This window comes from Delphinus delphis, chromosome 14 (assembly GCF_949987515.2).
Source record: "Delphinus delphis chromosome 14, mDelDel1.2, whole genome shotgun sequence".
In the NCBI taxonomy this organism is placed as follows: domain Eukaryota; kingdom Metazoa; phylum Chordata; class Mammalia; order Artiodactyla; family Delphinidae; genus Delphinus; species Delphinus delphis.
This window is the reverse complement of record NC_082696.1, coordinates 31,187,857-31,206,288: the sequence shown is the minus strand read 5'-3', so window position 1 is coordinate 31,206,288 and position 18,432 is coordinate 31,187,857. Positions and strand designations below refer to the sequence as shown.

The window sequence follows — 18,432 nt, the reverse complement described above, 5'->3', positions numbered from 1 at the left end:
GGGAGGGAGGGAGGGAGGGAGGAAGGAAGGAAGGGAGGAAAGAAAGAAAGATTATTAAAAAAAATAATAATAATAGTAAAAAGAAAAAGAGCAACCAATCCAGTAAAGAAATCCACCAATGATAACAAGCGCTAAACACTAAACTAAGATAAACATAAAAATTAGAAATAAAACTGTCGCAGACAGCACACGCCATGTCTACAGTTGCTCCCAACATCCAACTCCTCAGTTTTGGGATGATTCATTGTCTATTCAGGTATTCCACAGGTACAGAATACATCAAATTGTTTGTGGAGCTTTAATCTGCTGCTCCTGAGGCTGCTGGGAGAGCTTTCCCTTTCTCTTCTTTGTTCGCACAGCTTCTGGGGTTCAGCTTTGGATTTGGACCCGCTTCTGCATGTAGGTAGCCCTCAGGTATCTGTTCCCACGCATACAGCATGGGGTTAAAGCAGTGGCTGATTGGGGCTCTAGCTCATTCAGGCCAGGGGGAGGGAGGGGTACAGTATTTATAATTGGAATGCGGGGCGAGCCTGTGGCAGTAGAGGCCATCGTGACGTTGCAACAGCCTGAGGCGCGCCATTTGTTCTCCCGGGAAAGTTGTCCCTGGTCTACGGGACCCTGGCAGTGGCGGGCTGCACAGGCTCCCAGTGGGGAGTGTGGAGAGTGGCCTGTGCTCGCACACAGGCTTCTTGGTGGCGGCAGCAGCAGCATTAACGTTTCATGCCCGTCTCTGGTGTCCGGCTTGTGCTTGTCTCTGGACCTCGTTTAGGTGGTGCTCTGCCTTCTGTGGGCAGATGGGGAAGGAATCCCCTCTCCTCACGCAGCCCAAAACAATGTTCTCTTGCCTCTTTGGCAGCTCCAGACTTTCCCAGACTCCCTCCCGGCTAGCTGTGGCGCACTAGCCCCCTTCAGGCTGTGTTCACGCAGCCAACCCCAGTCCTCTCCCTGGGATCCGACCTCCGAAGCCCGAGACTCAGCTCGCAGCCCCGCCCGCCCCGGCGGGTGATCAGACAAGCCTCTCGGGCTGGTGAGTGCTGGTCGGCACCGATCCTCTGTGCGGGAATCTCTCCGCTTTGCCCTCCGCACCCCTGTGGCTGCGCTCTCCTCTGTGGCTCTGAAGCTTCCCCCTCCGCCACCCGCAGTCTCCGCCCCCCGCAGTCTCCGCCCGCGAGGGGGCTTCCTAGTGCGTGGAAACTTTTCCTCCTTCACGGCTCCCTCCCAGAGGTGCAGGTCCTGTCCTTATTCTTTTGTCTCTGTTTTTTCTTTTTTCTTTTGCCCTACCCAGGTACATGGGGAGTTTCTTGCCTTCTGGGAAGTCTGAGGTCTTCTGCCAGAGTTCAGTAGGTGTTCTGTAGGAGTTGTTCCACATGTAGATGTATTTTTGATGTATTTGTGGGGAGGAAGGTGATCTCCACGTCTTACTCCTCTGCCATCTTGAAGGTTCCTCTAGGAGACTTTTAGAAATATTTTGGGGGGTATTTTTGGTTGTCACAATTACTGAGGAGTGCCGTGGGCATTTATGGGCAGGTCTCAGTGTTACTAAATCACCTGCAGTACATGGGACAGTCCTGAACTAGGAAGCATTGTGTTGCCCTTAATTGTGGCATCACTTGTTAAAGAGTTACAGTACAGAGCACAGTGACAGTCTGAGTCATTCAGCCCCATGTTTTACAATGTCTGTTTGCAAATTTCAGTTTTGTGTAAAAAATTAAATATTTAGCAAGTCTACTTTGTGTTTGAAGGATTAAAGTGACATTCTTATGCTACTTTATGATACTGGGAGTCACAGCTCTACTGGAAAATGATGACCAGATATTTGCAATTTAGCAATTATTCTTGACTAAGTTGTAATGAAAGATCTAAGTAATAGTTGAAGTTTGCTGTATAGACAAGATAGTATTTTACAGTTCGACCAACATTAATTTCCAACCATGTGTTAGGTACTGAGCTAAGTGCTTTGGCGAAAATAAAGATGAACCATGAATGGATCTTGTACTCATGGATTATACCAGGTAGTTGACTAGGTCATACGGACCCAAGTAGCTATAACAGATAAATGTAAAAAGTGGTATGTTTCAGTTGGTGTAAAGTATTAATGGAATTGCAAAGGAGAGAAGATTTGCTTCTGGTTTGGGGAACCAGGGAAGTGTTTGTGGCAGAAGTATTGACTTCTAGGTGATGATGAGATTCAAGGTGTGGCTTCATTTTGGGTAGCTGTATAGTGAGAGTGAAACTGATTGGATTTCCTGGTAAGACATTGTTTATATGAAGGATTTTCTAAGTCCCTAATTTTTAAATTTTACCTTTCATCCTATACAGTATAATATGGTAGAGACACATATTGTTGGTTTCTTGTTCTGTATTCTTACTTTTTGAAGTCTAGTATCATATTTTAGGTGTTTAATAAAGTATTGATCAATAGATTGGATATGAAGTGTGCAGAAACTTTTTTTAATAATGAATTTCTTCAGGTAGTTATCACCCTTTGTGTCCTCACAGTGCAGAAGAAAGAATAGAAATATGTTAGCCCAGATGCTGATTTGCAAAGACGCTGCCCTATTTTAGTTTTAAGTACAACCTTTGGGTCTGAACTCTGGTTTCAGAATTGTTTCCTACGTGCCTGTACTCTATTCATTTTACCATAAAGAAGTCTTTCCATAAACCGTTCTTGAAAAGATACTCTATTTAAAAGAATTTGAAAGTTAGTGATATTTATCAGTAGGCACTATGACTCCTTTCACTCTGTGACCAGTGACATCTCATTAGGACAAATTTATTGATTTATGATACTGAAGAACTGGACTGAATTTAGATCGTCTATATTTCTTCAAAGAAAAATGGGGTATAGAATTCACTGTCTCTGAAAAATCCTGACCTTCAGGGTGGCCTACTTTCATACAGAATTACATTTAAAATGAGTATATTGAATTCCCCTCATTTACGGTAGATGAGCCGGAAGTGGCTGATCTGTTTTCACATGCTTTAAGTCAGTGTGTGGTGAAGGACAGTATTATAGCAGAAGTGTGTCTTTTTGGATGAACATAAATACAGGTAGGCAAGATTGGATTTTGGATGTGGATTTGGAGGTACAACGAGAAATGCTGACGTTTCTAAAGCTATTTTGAAGTATTATGTACTGTTTTGACAGAGAAACAAGACTCAGCATGGGAGCTGTGGATGAAAATCAGTTAAAACTTTTATACGAATACTAATTTAGAAATATGAAAGATCTAGAAAAATTCCTAAATTTCTTTTCACACATTTGACATAATTACTACTGGCGAACAAATTGCTGATCAAGATAATTTAAATTAATGGTGGTTCACCAGAAGGGTGTTTTAAACCCCTCTCCATAATGTAATGATGTCCTTAGTTCTTTTTTGAGTAATTGCTGCCCTCTAGTGAGATTTTATTTTTTTCTCATAATAAAGTACCTATACCAAACTCCTCTTACTATGGAAATAATTGATCTTAATTTTCAAAATATTCCAAACTTTATAATGTCTAATTCACTAATATAGTAAACATTTATTTTTAGAAAGAAAAATAATGCATTTGAAACACAGAATAGCCCTTAGAGGCTATTTAGCCCATAGAGGCTAAACAGATACAGCAAACTTATGTAGCTGTAGTTGGTAAATATAAATTGCACTTTGGTTGAACCCAAGTATAATAAATTATCTTATTGTGGAGACTATTATATTTTAAAGAGATAACGTATTTTAAATTTTAGTAGAGTGCCTCACAAATAGTAAATACTATATAAGTATTAGTACTTTTAACAAGAATCTAGAACTTTCACATAATCTAATATAATGTTTTGGAGGTATTAGGTTTTTCTGCAATATACTGTCAGTAATATTCTTTTTTAGTTGTCCATGCAGTATTTCCTTGGTTAAAAACCTTTTGGTGAACTATATCTTCTTTTGTGTCTTTAATATAAAATAAATTATAATTAGGTAAAGATTAATTCACTTCTACAGATTTTGTTAAAAATTAATATTAGTTTTATTTTGATCATATTGATTAGATTTTGAAGGTATTTTGAGCATTAAAGTAATTAGTACAAGTATAAAAATTTATCTTTCTAAAACTGTTTCTCATTTGGTTTTGTATATTTTATTACTTAATATGTTACTGAAAAATATATTATTTCTTACCAGTGGTATTGATGCTCTTTTGGAATTAAAACCATTTGTGGAAGAAATCCTCCAAGGAAAAACTTTGACTTTGCCCTTTGAAGGGGTTGACACTTTTGGAAATCAGGTTGGATTTGTGAAGCTGGCAGAAGGAGATCACATAAACCCACTTTTGGAGATAGCAGGTAAAACAAACAGTGATATACTTACATGAAATCTCATCTGTTGAAGAAGCAATTTTTTTCTCCCAATTCTTATAATAGAGATTTGACATCTTTTAATTTTGGGGAGCCAGTGTAACCTCACTTTATAAGTGAGCTGCTTCAGCATTTGTTTGTATAGGGAAGTAGCCAAATAAAGGGTGGGAAAAGTTATCTTGATTCTTTGACCTGAGGAATATGTTGATTCTGGAAGATGATGGACTGGATCAGGTATTTGTTAGGACTGTCCTAATCATGAGTGTGAAGGATCCAACGCTTATCATGACATTTGACGTGTAGTTGGCATTTCGTAAGTATTGAGTGGATTAATAAGAATCACCAGTTGCCTATTTGGAGGCTTGTGGGCATTGTCAGCTCCATTCCGGAGAATCAGTAGATGAATCAGCAGCATTTTTCTCTGTGCTACCTTTTTACCTTCCTGTTTAGGTACTGCTCTAGGAGCAGAAAGTCCATTGGTGGTGGTAGAAGGTCTCACATCCATTGGAGAACACATTGCTTTGTGCAGCACAATTGAAAATGTCAGGGAAATAGAAGCAGGAAATTATAAGACCTGGTTGAGTGCTTTCTAAAGATGATCCAGAGATCATAATTTGGGTGTTAGTAAAACAATTGTTAATGAAACAATTTTTATTTTCATTTCCTCTCATATTGTGCCAGGTCATTTCATGTCATCTCATTTCAGATTCAATAATCCTTGATTCATAACACACTCTCATCATTGCTCCATGCTGGGTTTATTTTTATCTATCTGTTTATTTGTCTTAAAATAATATCATAATCATCTGGGAATCCACCACCCAAAACAAAAGCTAGGACCTTGGTAGTAAACTAACCATGTTGTCGTTTTCATTAATCTATCCTTTGGCCTTCCTTCATTTAAGCTAACCATCATCCTGAAGTCAGGGTTTATTTCCTTGTATTCTTCCCAAGTATATGTATTTTTGATTGGTTTTAATCTTATAAAAAGGATATCATATTGTATGAGATCTTTTGAGACATACTTTTTAAAAAACTTAATATATTGTCTTTATGCAGTTTTTAGTTGCCCATTCAAAAGTGCACCTCTTTAGGGGTGAGGATCAGATTTCATTTCATTGTTAAGTTTTTCTTTTGTGGAGCAAAGTATGTATAAACAACAAACAAGCAAGCAATTAAACAATAGTCATGAATCAAGTAGGATTTAAAATCATTAGTTGGCCAAGGAGAAGGCAACTCTAACAGTTTTGATGGCAAAGCATTTGGGAACCCATGCCTTCAGTTAACAGACTTAATCTGTTCATCCTAACTGCTCTGGAGAGAATGCTAGATTCAGGTCTTTCCTTTTGTAATATAAATATGTCTGAGCTCAAGAAACATTTCTAATTAGTCATTCATTCATTGTTCTTTTAAATAATTCAATGGGTGCTTGCAACATTGAGAATTCCATCCATTCTTAGCAATATTCTCACAAAGGCAGTTTCCAGTATTGATGAAAGAGCCATTGTGTGGTGAGGAATGTGAAATCTCACCAGCTTTAGCGTGACTCTGAGCTCAAGGATGTTGGTTTGTCATTTTAGAAAAGGCCACTGCCCCTGTAATTCCTTTCTAGATGCCAGAGACTGTTTCTTAAAAATATATATACTTTTCTAAATGTTTAAACAAAACATTACAAGAAACGGAAAATAGAATGGCACTCTGTCTACTCATATTATCACTTACTTTTAATTTTGTGTGTATATTGTTGTTTTGGATTATGTTTTTTATTTTTTAATTTTTTTTAGCTGCGTCCTGAAGCATGCGGGATCTTAGTTCCCCGCCAGGGATCGAACCCGTGCCCCCTGCAGTGGAAGCACGGAGTCCTAACCACTGGACCGCCAGGGAATTCCCTGGATTATAGTTTTTATGCAATTTTATAAGAAATCTAAATATTTGAATATGTATATGGAAAATTTCAGTGAAGTTTAGTTGAGCCTCAATTTGTGTAGAGTTCAGATAGTCCAGATGTTCAATACATGGAATTTTTGTTAATATTTTACTTCATTAGATTTATTTTTAAAAGAATGCCTCAGGATTAGTATTGCTTTAGTCCAACAGGATCAGTAAATAATGTCATTTGTTTTTGTGTCATATTTTATAAACTTTTTCAAATATATTACAACTTTCAGAAGAATATATTCCATTGACCAGGGTAATACATTTCTTAGATTATTGTTATAAACTATGTATATGTGTATGCTTATACAAGAATATTAAACTCTTATTTGTTCAACATAAAGGAGGCAGAGCTAGTTGACTTAATCGAAAGAAGGAAATATTTTTTTTTTAAGAAAAGGAATTTATTGTTTACATCACGGAAATAGTCCCCCGTAAGAACAATACGTACCGTATTTATTTGAAAGAATCAGATTCCTTTCAGATAGAAAACTGTATAAAGCAATACTGTCAACACAAAACAGTGGTCATATTACATATCTACAGGCATAAGCATTGCAAATAAATTTTTCTTTTTAATCTTATGGCTAGATATTTTCACTGCAACACAGTGTTTGCACTTAGAGAAGACAGAGCTGGAACAGGACAAAAACTTTTTGTTCATGCTTTTTAGGGCTGAACCAGCGATACGTCCCATTTCAAAATGTACTGCCTTTAACTGCTTTTAGGACAGTGGTTTTAGGCAGGAGTGCTTCTACTTGGCTAGCACAAAGAAACACACTCTTGTTCCTTAGTTTCATTCCTCATTCTCATGTTTTTTGTTTGTCACACTATGACATATCTATCAGAGCAGACATTTTACAGTTTTGCTTAAAGAACACTGACACACATACACACCAAACTGAGACAGCTCAGAATTTAGAGATGTTAAGTAGTGAAGTAATAAGAGAAATTGTGTTTATGACAAAGGAATAAGAAAAACTCTCAGTGGTTTTAAGCATACCAAACTAGGTTTCTTACTAAAAACTTTTCTTATTTTGGTTTTAAAAATAGTATTTTCAGATTGGGTTTGGGCTTAGATAAAAACACAGTGAGACAAAAACACAAGACATACTTGTTTCCAAAGTCACAAAATGACATTGTTAAGTATACGTTTTTGTCCACTTTTTGTGTATGTGTGTGTGGAAAAAAACTCAGTACTCTATGCTGGAGAAAATGTTTTTCAGGAGTTACAGTATATTCCTACAGGGGGAAAAAGGTTTTCTTTTTTTTTTTTTGCATATCGCTGTGATCTTCAAAAAACATAAAATTAAATTTACAAAAAACTGGAAGACCAAGTGTAAGCAGTCTGGTATTTACTGCAATGTACAGCACTGTCATAATGATCTTTAGCATAAAAGCGAAAAGAAATTCATGGATCTCAAGCATCTTCAGTAACTGCCAGTATAGCTTGTAACTACTGTCCTTGCTTCTTTGAGAGATACCTTTCCCAATATTTGTGATTTAGGTCCAAAAAGTCATCTAACTTTGCTATTTCCTTGAGGTACTGGGTTAATTTTAAAAGTTCTTTGTCTTTATCTCGATTTAAGTGTGCTTTCATAAAAGGTCTTAGCTTTAGTCCATTCTGTGGGTTCATTAGAAAATTTCTTCCTATGTCATCAAACATGATGGGTTTTTTTGCTGTAAAACTCTGAAAACTTTCCCCATATAACACCAAGAGGCTTTACATCTATTAATCCTCTCCTTGGAGTATGCACTGTTATCATAGCAGCACTGTCCAACATGAAGATAATCTTGTAATTTGCATTTGTACTCACTCCCAGCTCTTTCATTTTAGCTTCAATCCACTTCAGATCAGATAACAATGTCATAATCCTCATATGCAGATGTTAGGAATTCATGAAGATATGGCCACATTAATTCGATCCCAGTATCTGCACAAGAGAATATGGTCAAATAATATATAATCAACACCTAGTACCAAAGGTTTTTTCCCTTCCCTGGGAGGATTCAAAATTTCCACTTTGTACTCTTTTACTCTGTGGGAAATTTTCAGTAGGTTTTCCTCCCTATTTTCTGCTTCAACTACTTCATCTTCAATATCAGAGTCGTTAACAACATCATCATTGTCAGGAGGTGGACCTAAGGCATCTTCCAAGCTCTCCTCATGAGTTCCCATCATCATGATTTTAGTATTTGGTTCCAGTTTGAGAGCTCCAAGCTTAACATAATTTTCTGCAGGTTTGCCTTTAACTTTGAGTCCAAGTAACTTCTGACATTTTGGTAACACTCCCGTAAGGGTCTTGAGAAATTGAGATCTAGCGCAGTATCATCTTCTGAAAGTGTGGTCACTGAATATTCCTGTCTACCCCATTTTACAATGATAGGAAGAGCCATCCTTGAAACATACGATGAGGCAGCTTGCATTCAGGAAAAGATACCTGGAGCACGGCGGAACCGGCAGCAGCCCAGGAAAAATTTTTAAAGAACATAACTTTAATTATTAAAGTGTTGATAAAGAAGTTAAGTTTAAGTATATGTTATGAAGTGAAACTAACTTGAAAAATAGTTGAAAATTATAGTTCATGAATAGTCTGATTTACCTAATTTTCATAGAGTTTTTCAATTTTCAAGTTAAAAGAAACAAATTCTTAAAATATTTCACAGTTGTTACGAAAAAAGGACTGAATTTTAGATACTAATATTTGAACTCGTTGTTGAAAATTTACAGGGTAAAGAGTAATTTAGAATTAATGTGTAATATTGAAGAAAATTATTATGCATTTTGAACTAATAAAGTCTGAATTGATGAGTTAGTAACTGTTATTTTTGGTAGATGCCTGTGGGCTGAAGAGACCACGCCCATCTTTTTTTTTCTTTAATAATTTTTATTGGGATATAGTTGATTTACAATGTTGTGTTAGTTTTAGGTGTACAGCAAAGTGAATCTGATATACATATACATAGATCCACTCTTTTTTAGGTTTGTTTCCCATATAGGCCATTACAGAGTACTGAGTAGAGTTCCCTGTGGTATACAGTAGGTATTAGTTATCTGTTTTATATATAGTAGTGTGTATGTGTCAATCCTAGTCTTCCAGTTTATCCCTCCCCCACCCCGTAACTGTAAGTTTATTTTCTACATCTGTAACTCTATTTCTGTTTTGTAGATAAGTTCATTTGCAGCCTTTGTAAAGATTAGTTATCTATTTTATATATAGTAGTGTGTATATATCCATCCCAATCTCCCAATTTATCCCTCCCCACCTCTTTCCCACTTGGTAACAATAAGTTTGTTTTCTAAATCTGTGACTCCATTTCTGTTTTGTAAGTTCATTTGTACCATTTTTTTAGATTCCACATATAAGTGATATCATATGGTATTTGTCTTTCTCTGTCTGACTTCACTCAGTATGACAATCTCTAGGTCCATGCATGTTGCTGTAAATGGAATTATTTCATCCTTTTTTATGACTGAATAATATTCCATTGTATAAATGTACCACATCTTCTTTTTTTTTTCTTGCGGTACGTGGGCCTCTCACTGTTGTGGCCTCTCCCGTTGCGGAGCACAGGCTCCGGACGCGCAGGCTCAGCGGCCGTGGCTCATGGGCCCAGCCGCTTCGTGGCATGTGGTATCTTCCTGGACTGGAGCACGAACCCGTGTCCCCTGCATCGGCAGGTGGACTCTCAACCACTGTGCCACCAGGGAAGCCCCCACATCTTCTTTATTCATTCCTCTGTCAGTGGACATTTAGGTTGCTTCCGTTTCCTGGCTATTGTACGGAAACACAAAAGACCACGAATAGCCAAAGCAATCTTGAGAAGGAAAAAAGGAGCTGGAGGAATCGGGCTCCCTGACTTCAGACTATGCTACAGAGCTACAGTAATCAAGACAATATGGTACTGGCACAAAAACAGAAATATAGATCAATGGAACAGGATAGAAAGCCCAGAGATAAACCCACACACATATGGTCACCTTATCTTTGATAAAGGAGGCAAGAATATACAATGGAGAAAAGACAGTCTCTTCAATAAGTGGTGCTGGGAAAACTGGACAGCTACATATAAAAGAATGAAATTAGAACACTCCCTAACACCATACACAAAAATAAACTCAAAATGGATTAGAGACCTAAATGTAAGACTGGACACTATGAAACTCTTAGAGGAAAACATAGGAAGAACACTCTCTGACATAAATCACAGCAAGATCTTTTTCAATCCACCTCCTAGTGTAATGAAAATAGAAACAAAAAGACCACGCCCATTTTTGCGCACTGTGTACATGTAGGTTTATGGTGGTAGCCGCTTGAGGGAGCTGGTATACAGCAGCCAAGACTGTGTCTCAGCTTACTACCTTGACCTTGAGTGATCCTGTTTTTCCAGAATAAAAAGCACCTTCTGCTTTCCAAGCAGTACACAACAGCTCATAGAGCTAAGAAGGTATTGAAAATTAGGCATTTACATGTCATTTCTCCACATTTTACAGTGATGAAATTGCACTGGAAGCTTTTTGCATAGAAATGAATGTGATTTCATTCATTTTTTTGTGTGAAATGTAATTTTGTTAAGAAGTGTATTAGATTGAGAGATTGCTAAAAATTTAGCCTGCTGGGATTATAATAGTCCTTGCAAATCTTTTTTTTTTAAATGAGAAAAATGTGCTTGTTTAGCATGATAAAAGATTCCAAGTGCATTTATCTCATAAAAGGAAAAATGAAAGGTTTTCAGGGTGTTCATTTGAACATTACTCTTTCTCTTATTATGACCGTCATGTTCCCCAAAAGATGGAGAGTATATGCCCTGTGTTTCTGCTCCTTGTGGGGATTCTGTTCAGTTGCTGGTATCTTCGGGCCTTTTTCTAAGCTGTTCTGCTCTTGCACTTCTAACCACCACCGGCAGATGGGCATCCCAGCAGCCTGCTGACCCTTCCCCTTAATGGCTGGACTAAGCTGTCTTCAGAGACATCAGCACACCTTAGCCACACATCATTTAGAACTAAGCAAAGACAAGCTTTTCTCCCCAGCCAGAATGTCTGAATCACAGCCCCGCTCCCTAGAGGGCCCTCAGAGCCTCTTGTTGTACGCCCTGCCTCTGTGCAGGCCCTCAGGCACAAATCCTCATACTTCTTCTCCCCACTCACCTCTCTTTTTACCCTTTCCATTGTCCCGTATAGGGACAAATTGTTTTTCCTTCTGCCCTCCTAGATTCTCCCCCAGGGACCCTGTAGACTTAGACTGACAACAGATTAAAAAGGGAAAAGCAAAGAGTTTAGTAATGTGTCCAGTACACATCACATGGGTGAAACCTCAATGAAGAGTAACTCACGGGGGTGGCTAGAATGTGGGCTCATATAGCATCTTAACAGAAGAATAATAAATTTGTAGAGAAGTGACAAGACAAAGGAAAAGGATTTTAAGCTTTCAGGGCGGGCAGACTGCGGGGCGGGGGGCCTCTAATGGAGTAGGGTTTGGTGTATAGGTCCACCCTGGCCATACAAATTCCCCAGGAGAGGGGACTTTTGGCAGTCCTCATTTTTCACAAGTGTCTGCTTTTGGTCAGACAAGGGAAGCTCTGGGAAAGTTTCTTTTTGCATCTATTGATTCTCTTTGTCTCTAGCTCAAAATATGTCTTATGCCCAAGTGGCACATTTTGGGGTGGCATATTCCCTATATCTCTTATTTTACTTGATTTTCAATCAAACACTTAAATGGATTTACTTTATGCTGGATATTATTCTAATCATCTTACAAATGTTAACCCTTTCAATCTTAACAACTGTGTGAGACAGGGATGATTGTCATCACCCCCGTTTTACAGTTGGGAATCTGAGGCAAAAGAGGCTAAATAATTTGTTAGTAAGTGGTAGAGTCAGGACGCAAATCCAGGCAGTCTGGCTCCATATTCTGTTTTCCTTTTTTTTTTTTTAACATCTTTGTTGGAGTATAATTGCTTTAAAATGGTGTGCTAGTTTCTGCTGTATAAAAAAGTGAATCAGCTATACATATACATATATCCCCATATCTCCACCCTCTTGCGTCTCCCTCCCACCCTCCCTATCCCACCCCTCTAGGTGGTCACAAAGCACCGAGATGATCTCCCTGTGCTATGAGGCTGCTTCCCACTAGCTATCTATTTTACATTTGGTAGTGTATATATGTCCATGCCACTCTGTCACTTTGTCCCAGCTTACCCTTCTCCCCTTCCCGTGTCCTCAGGTCCATTCTCTATGTCTGTGTCTTTTTTCCTGTCCTGCCCCTAAGTTCTTCAGAACCTTTTTTTTTTTTTTTGATTCCATATATATGTGTTAGCATATGGTATTTGTTTTTCTCTCTCTGACTTAATTCACTCTGTATGAGAGACTTGAGGTCCATCCACCTCACTACAAATAACTCAGTTTCGTTCCTCCTTATGGCTGAGCAATATTCCATTGTATATATGTGCCACATCTTCTTTATCCATTCATCTGTCAGTGGAAACTTAGGTTGCTTCCATGTCCTGGCTATTGTAAATAGAGCTGCTATGAACATTGTGGTAAAAGACTCTTTGAATTATGGTTTTCTCAGGGTATATGCCCCGTAGTGGGATTGCTGGGTCATATGATGATTCTATTTTTAGTTTTTTAAGGAACCTCCATACGGTTCTCCATAGTGGCTGTATCAATTTACATTCCCACTAACAGTGCAACAGGGTTCCCTTTTCTCCATACCCTCTCCAGCATTTATTGTTTGTAAATTTTTTGATGATGGCCATTCTGACCGGTGTGAGGTGATACCTCATTGTAGTTTATTTTTTAATTAATTAATTAATTAATTTTTGGCTGCATTGGGTCTTTATTGCTGCACACGGGCTTTTTCTAGTTGCAGTGAGCGGGGGCTACTCTTCGCTGCGGTGTGCAGGCTTCTCATTGTGGCGGCTTCTCTTATTGCGGAACACGGGCTCCAGGCGTGGCGCGCGGGCTTTGGTAGTTGTGGCATGAGGGCTCAGTAGCTGTGGCTCACGGGCTCTAGAGCGCAGGCTCAGTAACTGTGGCTTACGGGCCTAGCCGCTCCGCGGCATGTGGGATCTTCCCGGACCAGGGCACGAACCCGTGTCCCCTGCATCGGTAGGCGGAGTGTCAACCACTGCGCCACCAGGGAAGCCCTAGAGTGTGAATTCTTGCCCCTCCATCATCCCCTGAATGAAGCAACAGAAACACCCTAAGTCTGAGAGCACAAGTGACCTGTGCTCTGTTTCTGAGACGTGTCCGTAGAGGTAGCAAAGCCAGAGTGCCAGTGGAAGTGAAGAGAGGATGGTCTTGTGTGATGGATGGCTGTACAGTATTCTCACCAGTTCCACCTTTGCCCTAGGGAGCTCTGCTTTTTCTGTGTGCTCAAGAGTAGTGGAAGGGGGCTTCCCTGGTGGCGCAGTGGTTAAGAACCTGCCTGCTAATGCAGAGGACATGGGTCCAAGCCCTGGTCTGGGAAGATCCCACATGCTGCAGAGCAACTAAACCTGTGTGCCACAACTACTGAGCCTGCGCGCTAGAGCCCGTGAGCCACAACTACTGAGCCCGTGTGCCGCAACTACTGAAGCCTGCATGCCTAGAGCCTGTGCTCTGCAACAAGAGAAGCCACCGCAATGAGAAGCCCACACACCACAATGAAGAGTAGCCCCCGCTCGCCGCAACTAGAGAGAGCCCACACGCAGCAAGGAAGACCAAACACAGCCAATAAATAATAAATTAAAAAAAAAAAAAAAGGAATAGTGGAAGGGTGGTAAGGGGCCTCAGCTCCATTGAGTTTATGAGTTTGTGAGCAATAGAATGAAATCTTGTGTACCTGCGAGGGCACAGAAATTACAGAGAGTCATTGTATAGGGGAACAAGGGAGGATACAACTTCAAAAGCCAAGTCTGGTACATGTCTCAGGAGATGCCAGATGGTGACCCAAGACCCCAGTGCCCCCCTTCCCCATCTTAAACACTGTGACACTCCATTTAGCTGTCTTTCCTTCAAGTAATACATTTCCAGGGAAAGAGAAAAACACTTTCAATCTCCTGAGACTCAATTGCTTTCACCAGGAAGACATGTATATTTCAGTTGAAATATAGATGAGTAAAGAAAGTTACTATCATACATAAATTTCCCTTGCCTAAAACCCTCAGAATTTCCCACCAACCTTAGAATACAATCCAAAGCTTTTGCAGTGCCTCGTAAGGGCCCCTGCCCACTTCTCTAAACCCCTTTCCTACCTCTTCCCCGATCCCCCGCTCATCCTGTTCCGGTTATCCTACCCTTTTTACTGCTTTTGGACCTACTAACCACTTTTCACCATGGAAGCTGTTCCTTCTGCCATGAGCACCCTCGCTCCAGATCCACACGTGATTCTCTTCTAGACCTCATCCAGGTGGCTTCTCAAATGTCTCATCTTTGGAACACGATTCCCAGACCACCTTCTCTGAAATAACAACCCCTTTTCTTCCACATCACTTTGTGTGCCCCTACTGCTTTATTTTTCTTTGTGTCACTTGTTGATACCCCGCATTGTGTATTTATTTGTTTGTGGCACCCAGTATAGTTGGATGCTCCCTGAGGGCTGGGGATTTATTTTGTCCATTGTGTCCCCGGCACCCAGAACAGTACCTGGTGTATCTTTTATTTTTAAGGACACATTTCCTTGAAACATTAAGTAATCTTTCACTAGGCTCATGGTTTTAATTGTTAGAAAAATTAGGACATACTTAACATTGATGAGAATTAGCTGAACTTAAAAGGGACAGTTTCTCACTGAATATTTATTTATTTATTTTTATATCTTTATTGGAGTATAATTGCTTCACAGTGTTGTGTTAGTTTCTGTTGTACAACAAAGTGAATCAGCTATAAGTATACATTTATATATATATCCCCACATCGCCTCCCTCCCACCCTCCCTATCCCACCCCTCTAGGTGGTCACAAACCACCGAGCTGATCTCCCTGTGCTATGCAGCAGCTTCCCACTAGCTATCTGTTTTACATTAGGTAATGTACATATGTCCATGTCACTCTCTCACTTTGTCCCAGCTTACCGTTCCCCGTTTGTGTTCTCAAGTCCCTTCTCCACGTCTGCGTCTTTATTCCTGCCCTGCCACTAGGTTCATCAGTGCCGTTTTTTTAGATTACATATATGTGCGTTAACATACGGTATTTGTTTTTCTCTTTCTGACTTACTTCACTCTGTATGACAGACTCTAGGTCCATCCACCTCATTACAAATAACTCAGTTTCATTCCTTTTTATGGCTGAATAATATTCCATTGTATATATGTGCCACCTCCTCTTTATCTGTTCATCTTTTGATGGACATTTAGGTTGCTTCCATGTCCTGGCAATTGTAAATAGTGCTGCAATGGACATTGTGGTACATGTCTCTTTTTGAATTATGGTTTTCTCAGGGTATATCCCCAGTAGTGGGATTGCTGGGTCATATGGTAATTCTATTTTTAGTTTATTAAGGAACCTCCATACCGTTCTCCATAGCGGCTGTATCAATTTACATTCCCACCAACAGTGCAGGAGGGTTCCCTTTTCTCCACACCCTCTCCAGCGTTTATTGTTTGTAGATTTTTTGATTATGGCCATTCTGACCGGTGTGAGGTGATACCTCATGGTGGTTTTGGTTTGTATTTCTCTAATGATTCGTCACTGAACATTTAGATTGAATGTGGGGACTTCCCTGGTGGACCAGCTGTTAGAACTCTGCGCTCCCAATGCAGGGGGCCTGGGTTCGATCCCACATGCTGCAACTAAAGATCCTGAATGCCACAACTAAGACCCAGCACAGCCAAATAAATAAATTTAAAAAATAGATTGAATATAGTCTTATTTGAGATTCAAAGATATATTCTGTGTCCTATATTTTACCAGTTTCTATTTTGGGGGTTTTTTTGGACATTATTGGTGGGATTATTGCTACTGAAGTGACCCTATATAAGTTTTTTGATCATTGCTTTTCAAACTTTCTTTTTGGTAAGGATTGGAATCCTTTAAAAAAATGAAATGGTACTCAGAAGCTCAGTGTGTAAAACAGGGGAACTTCTCGGACTGAAACCAATGTGTGTGGGCATGGTGGAAGGCGGCAGAATCCCCTGCCTTCCTCTTCCTCATTGAGTTGTTGAGGCAGCTTCTGTGCCCTTCCTTACTCCCAGGGTTCAAGCTGGGGTTTCAGCCAGCTTGAAGATGACAAGGGTAGAAGTTAGGGCACGTGGATCACAGTTCCTTCTTAACTGCTAACAAGGATTGTGACCTTGAACATCTTATGTTTCAGTTTTCTTATCTTTAAAATTGACTTATGTATTAGCCGTGATTTTAAGGGAAAAAGACCAAATGAAAAGTTGTTTACCAATGGTCTTTGAAAGGGATGGATTTTTCACATGTGTGGCAAAGGACTCTCTCCTATTTGTGCATTCTGCTATGATGCTTGTGCACTCGTAGCAGTGTTATATTGCTAACGTATTGTCAGTTTGTTATTGTGCTTCTTATTTTTAAACCTTTTATTCAAAAGTAATACATGCTCATTGTAATCATTCAAACAATATAAATATGTATAAAGAAAACATTACTGTTCTCTTCTGCCTCTATTCAATCTCAACCTCCATTCTAAGGTATTCTATACTATTTTTCTATGCTAATAAACATAAATATTTAGCATTTATTTTCTTTCTTTCTCTCTCTTTTAAACCATGAAATTATGTTATGGATATAGTAACCATGCAACTTGCCTGTTTTTGCTTAATAGATATCATGGATGTCTTTTCAGGTCAATATATGTAGCTCTAATTCATTCTTTTCATTATGATAGTTCTTAGTGTGGCCCTATGGTAATTTAACAACCATTTCTTTATTGATGAAGGTTATTTCCAGTTTGTGATAATTCAAACAATGCTAAGTATCTTCTATATAGAATCTTATGTATTGATACTTTTATTTATTTTTGTGTATTTTCTTAATATTGGAATTACTGGTTCAAAGTGCTTGTGTAGCTTAAATTTCAATAGTTAACTGCCCACATTATTGTGGTTGTGGTATAGCTCTCATTCCCTAACAGCCATTAGTTCTTCAAGTATCTTCTCTTATCTCTTTCTCTCTTGCCTCTTTTTCAGGGACTCCACTTATACATATATTTGGCAACCTAAGTTGCCTCACAGCTTACTGATGTTCTGTTCCTTTTTTTTTTTCTCTTATTTTTCTTCTCTGTTTTATTTTGGGTGGTTTTTATTGTTACGTCTTCAAGTTCACTAATTTTTTGTTCTGCAGTGTCTAATCTGTTCTTAATTCCATCCAGTTTATTTTTCTCAGACCTTGCAGTTTTAATCTCTATAAATTTAATTTGGGTCTTTTTTTTTATAGTTTGCATGTCTGAACTTAACTTTCTGAACAGAGAGAATACAGTTATAATAACTACTTTGAAGCCCTTATCTGCTAATTCTAACATCTGTGTTAGTTCTGGGTCACTTTTGATGAATTAAGTTATCTTCTCATTGTGGCTCATATTTTCCTGTTTATATGCCTGGTCATTTTTTTTTTTTTTGCAGTACGTGGGCCTCTCACTGTTGTCCCCTCTCCCATTGCGGAGCACAGGCTCCGGACGCGCAGGCTCAGCGGCCATGGCTCACAGGCCCAGCCGCTCCGAGGCATGTGGGATCCTCCCGGACCGGGGCATGAACCCACGTCCCCTGCATCGACAGGCGGACTCTCAACCACTGAGCCACCAGGGAAGCCCCCTGGTCATTTCTGATTAGATATCAGGCATTATAAATTTTACCTTGTTGGGTGTTGGATAATTTGTTTTACTTTAATTTTTCTTGGACTTGGTTCTGGGACATAATTAAATTACTTGGAAATAGGTTTTGCCTTTGGCGTCTTGCTTCTAAGATTTGTTAGGTGGGACTAGAGCAGTACCAGGCCAGAGCTAATTTTTCCTCTCCACTGAGGCAAGAGCCTTAGATTACTCTGCCCAGTGTCCCATGAATCTTGAGGTTTTCCAGTCTGGCTGATGGGAAAAGAATTCTTAACCCTGGATGACAGCTGGGCGTGTTCTGTCTAATCCTTTGGAGTGTGTTTTCCAGCCTCTGGTAGTTTGCTCACACACATGCTGGTCAGTGGCTTAGCTGAATCCACTAGGGGGACGCTTT

General features: G+C 39.4%; 1 protein-coding gene and 1 pseudogene across 5 annotated transcripts in view; one reads left to right on the top strand and one right to left on the bottom strand.

Annotated features, from left to right (window-relative positions):
• Positions 1–18,432, top strand: part of AKAP7 (A-kinase anchoring protein 7) — a 129,555-nt gene that overhangs the window by 31,688 nt on the left and 79,435 nt on the right. For all 5 annotated transcript variants that reach the window (XM_060029955.1, XM_060029954.1, XM_060029953.1 and 2 more), the window contains exon 5: positions 4,164–4,324. In XM_060029955.1, the coding sequence (XP_059885938.1) occupies positions 4,164–4,324 (161 nt within the window). The remainder of the gene's footprint in view (positions 1–4,163; positions 4,325–18,432) is intronic.
• Positions 7,618–9,211, bottom strand: LOC132437272 (ubiquitin-like domain-containing CTD phosphatase 1 pseudogene; annotated as a pseudogene).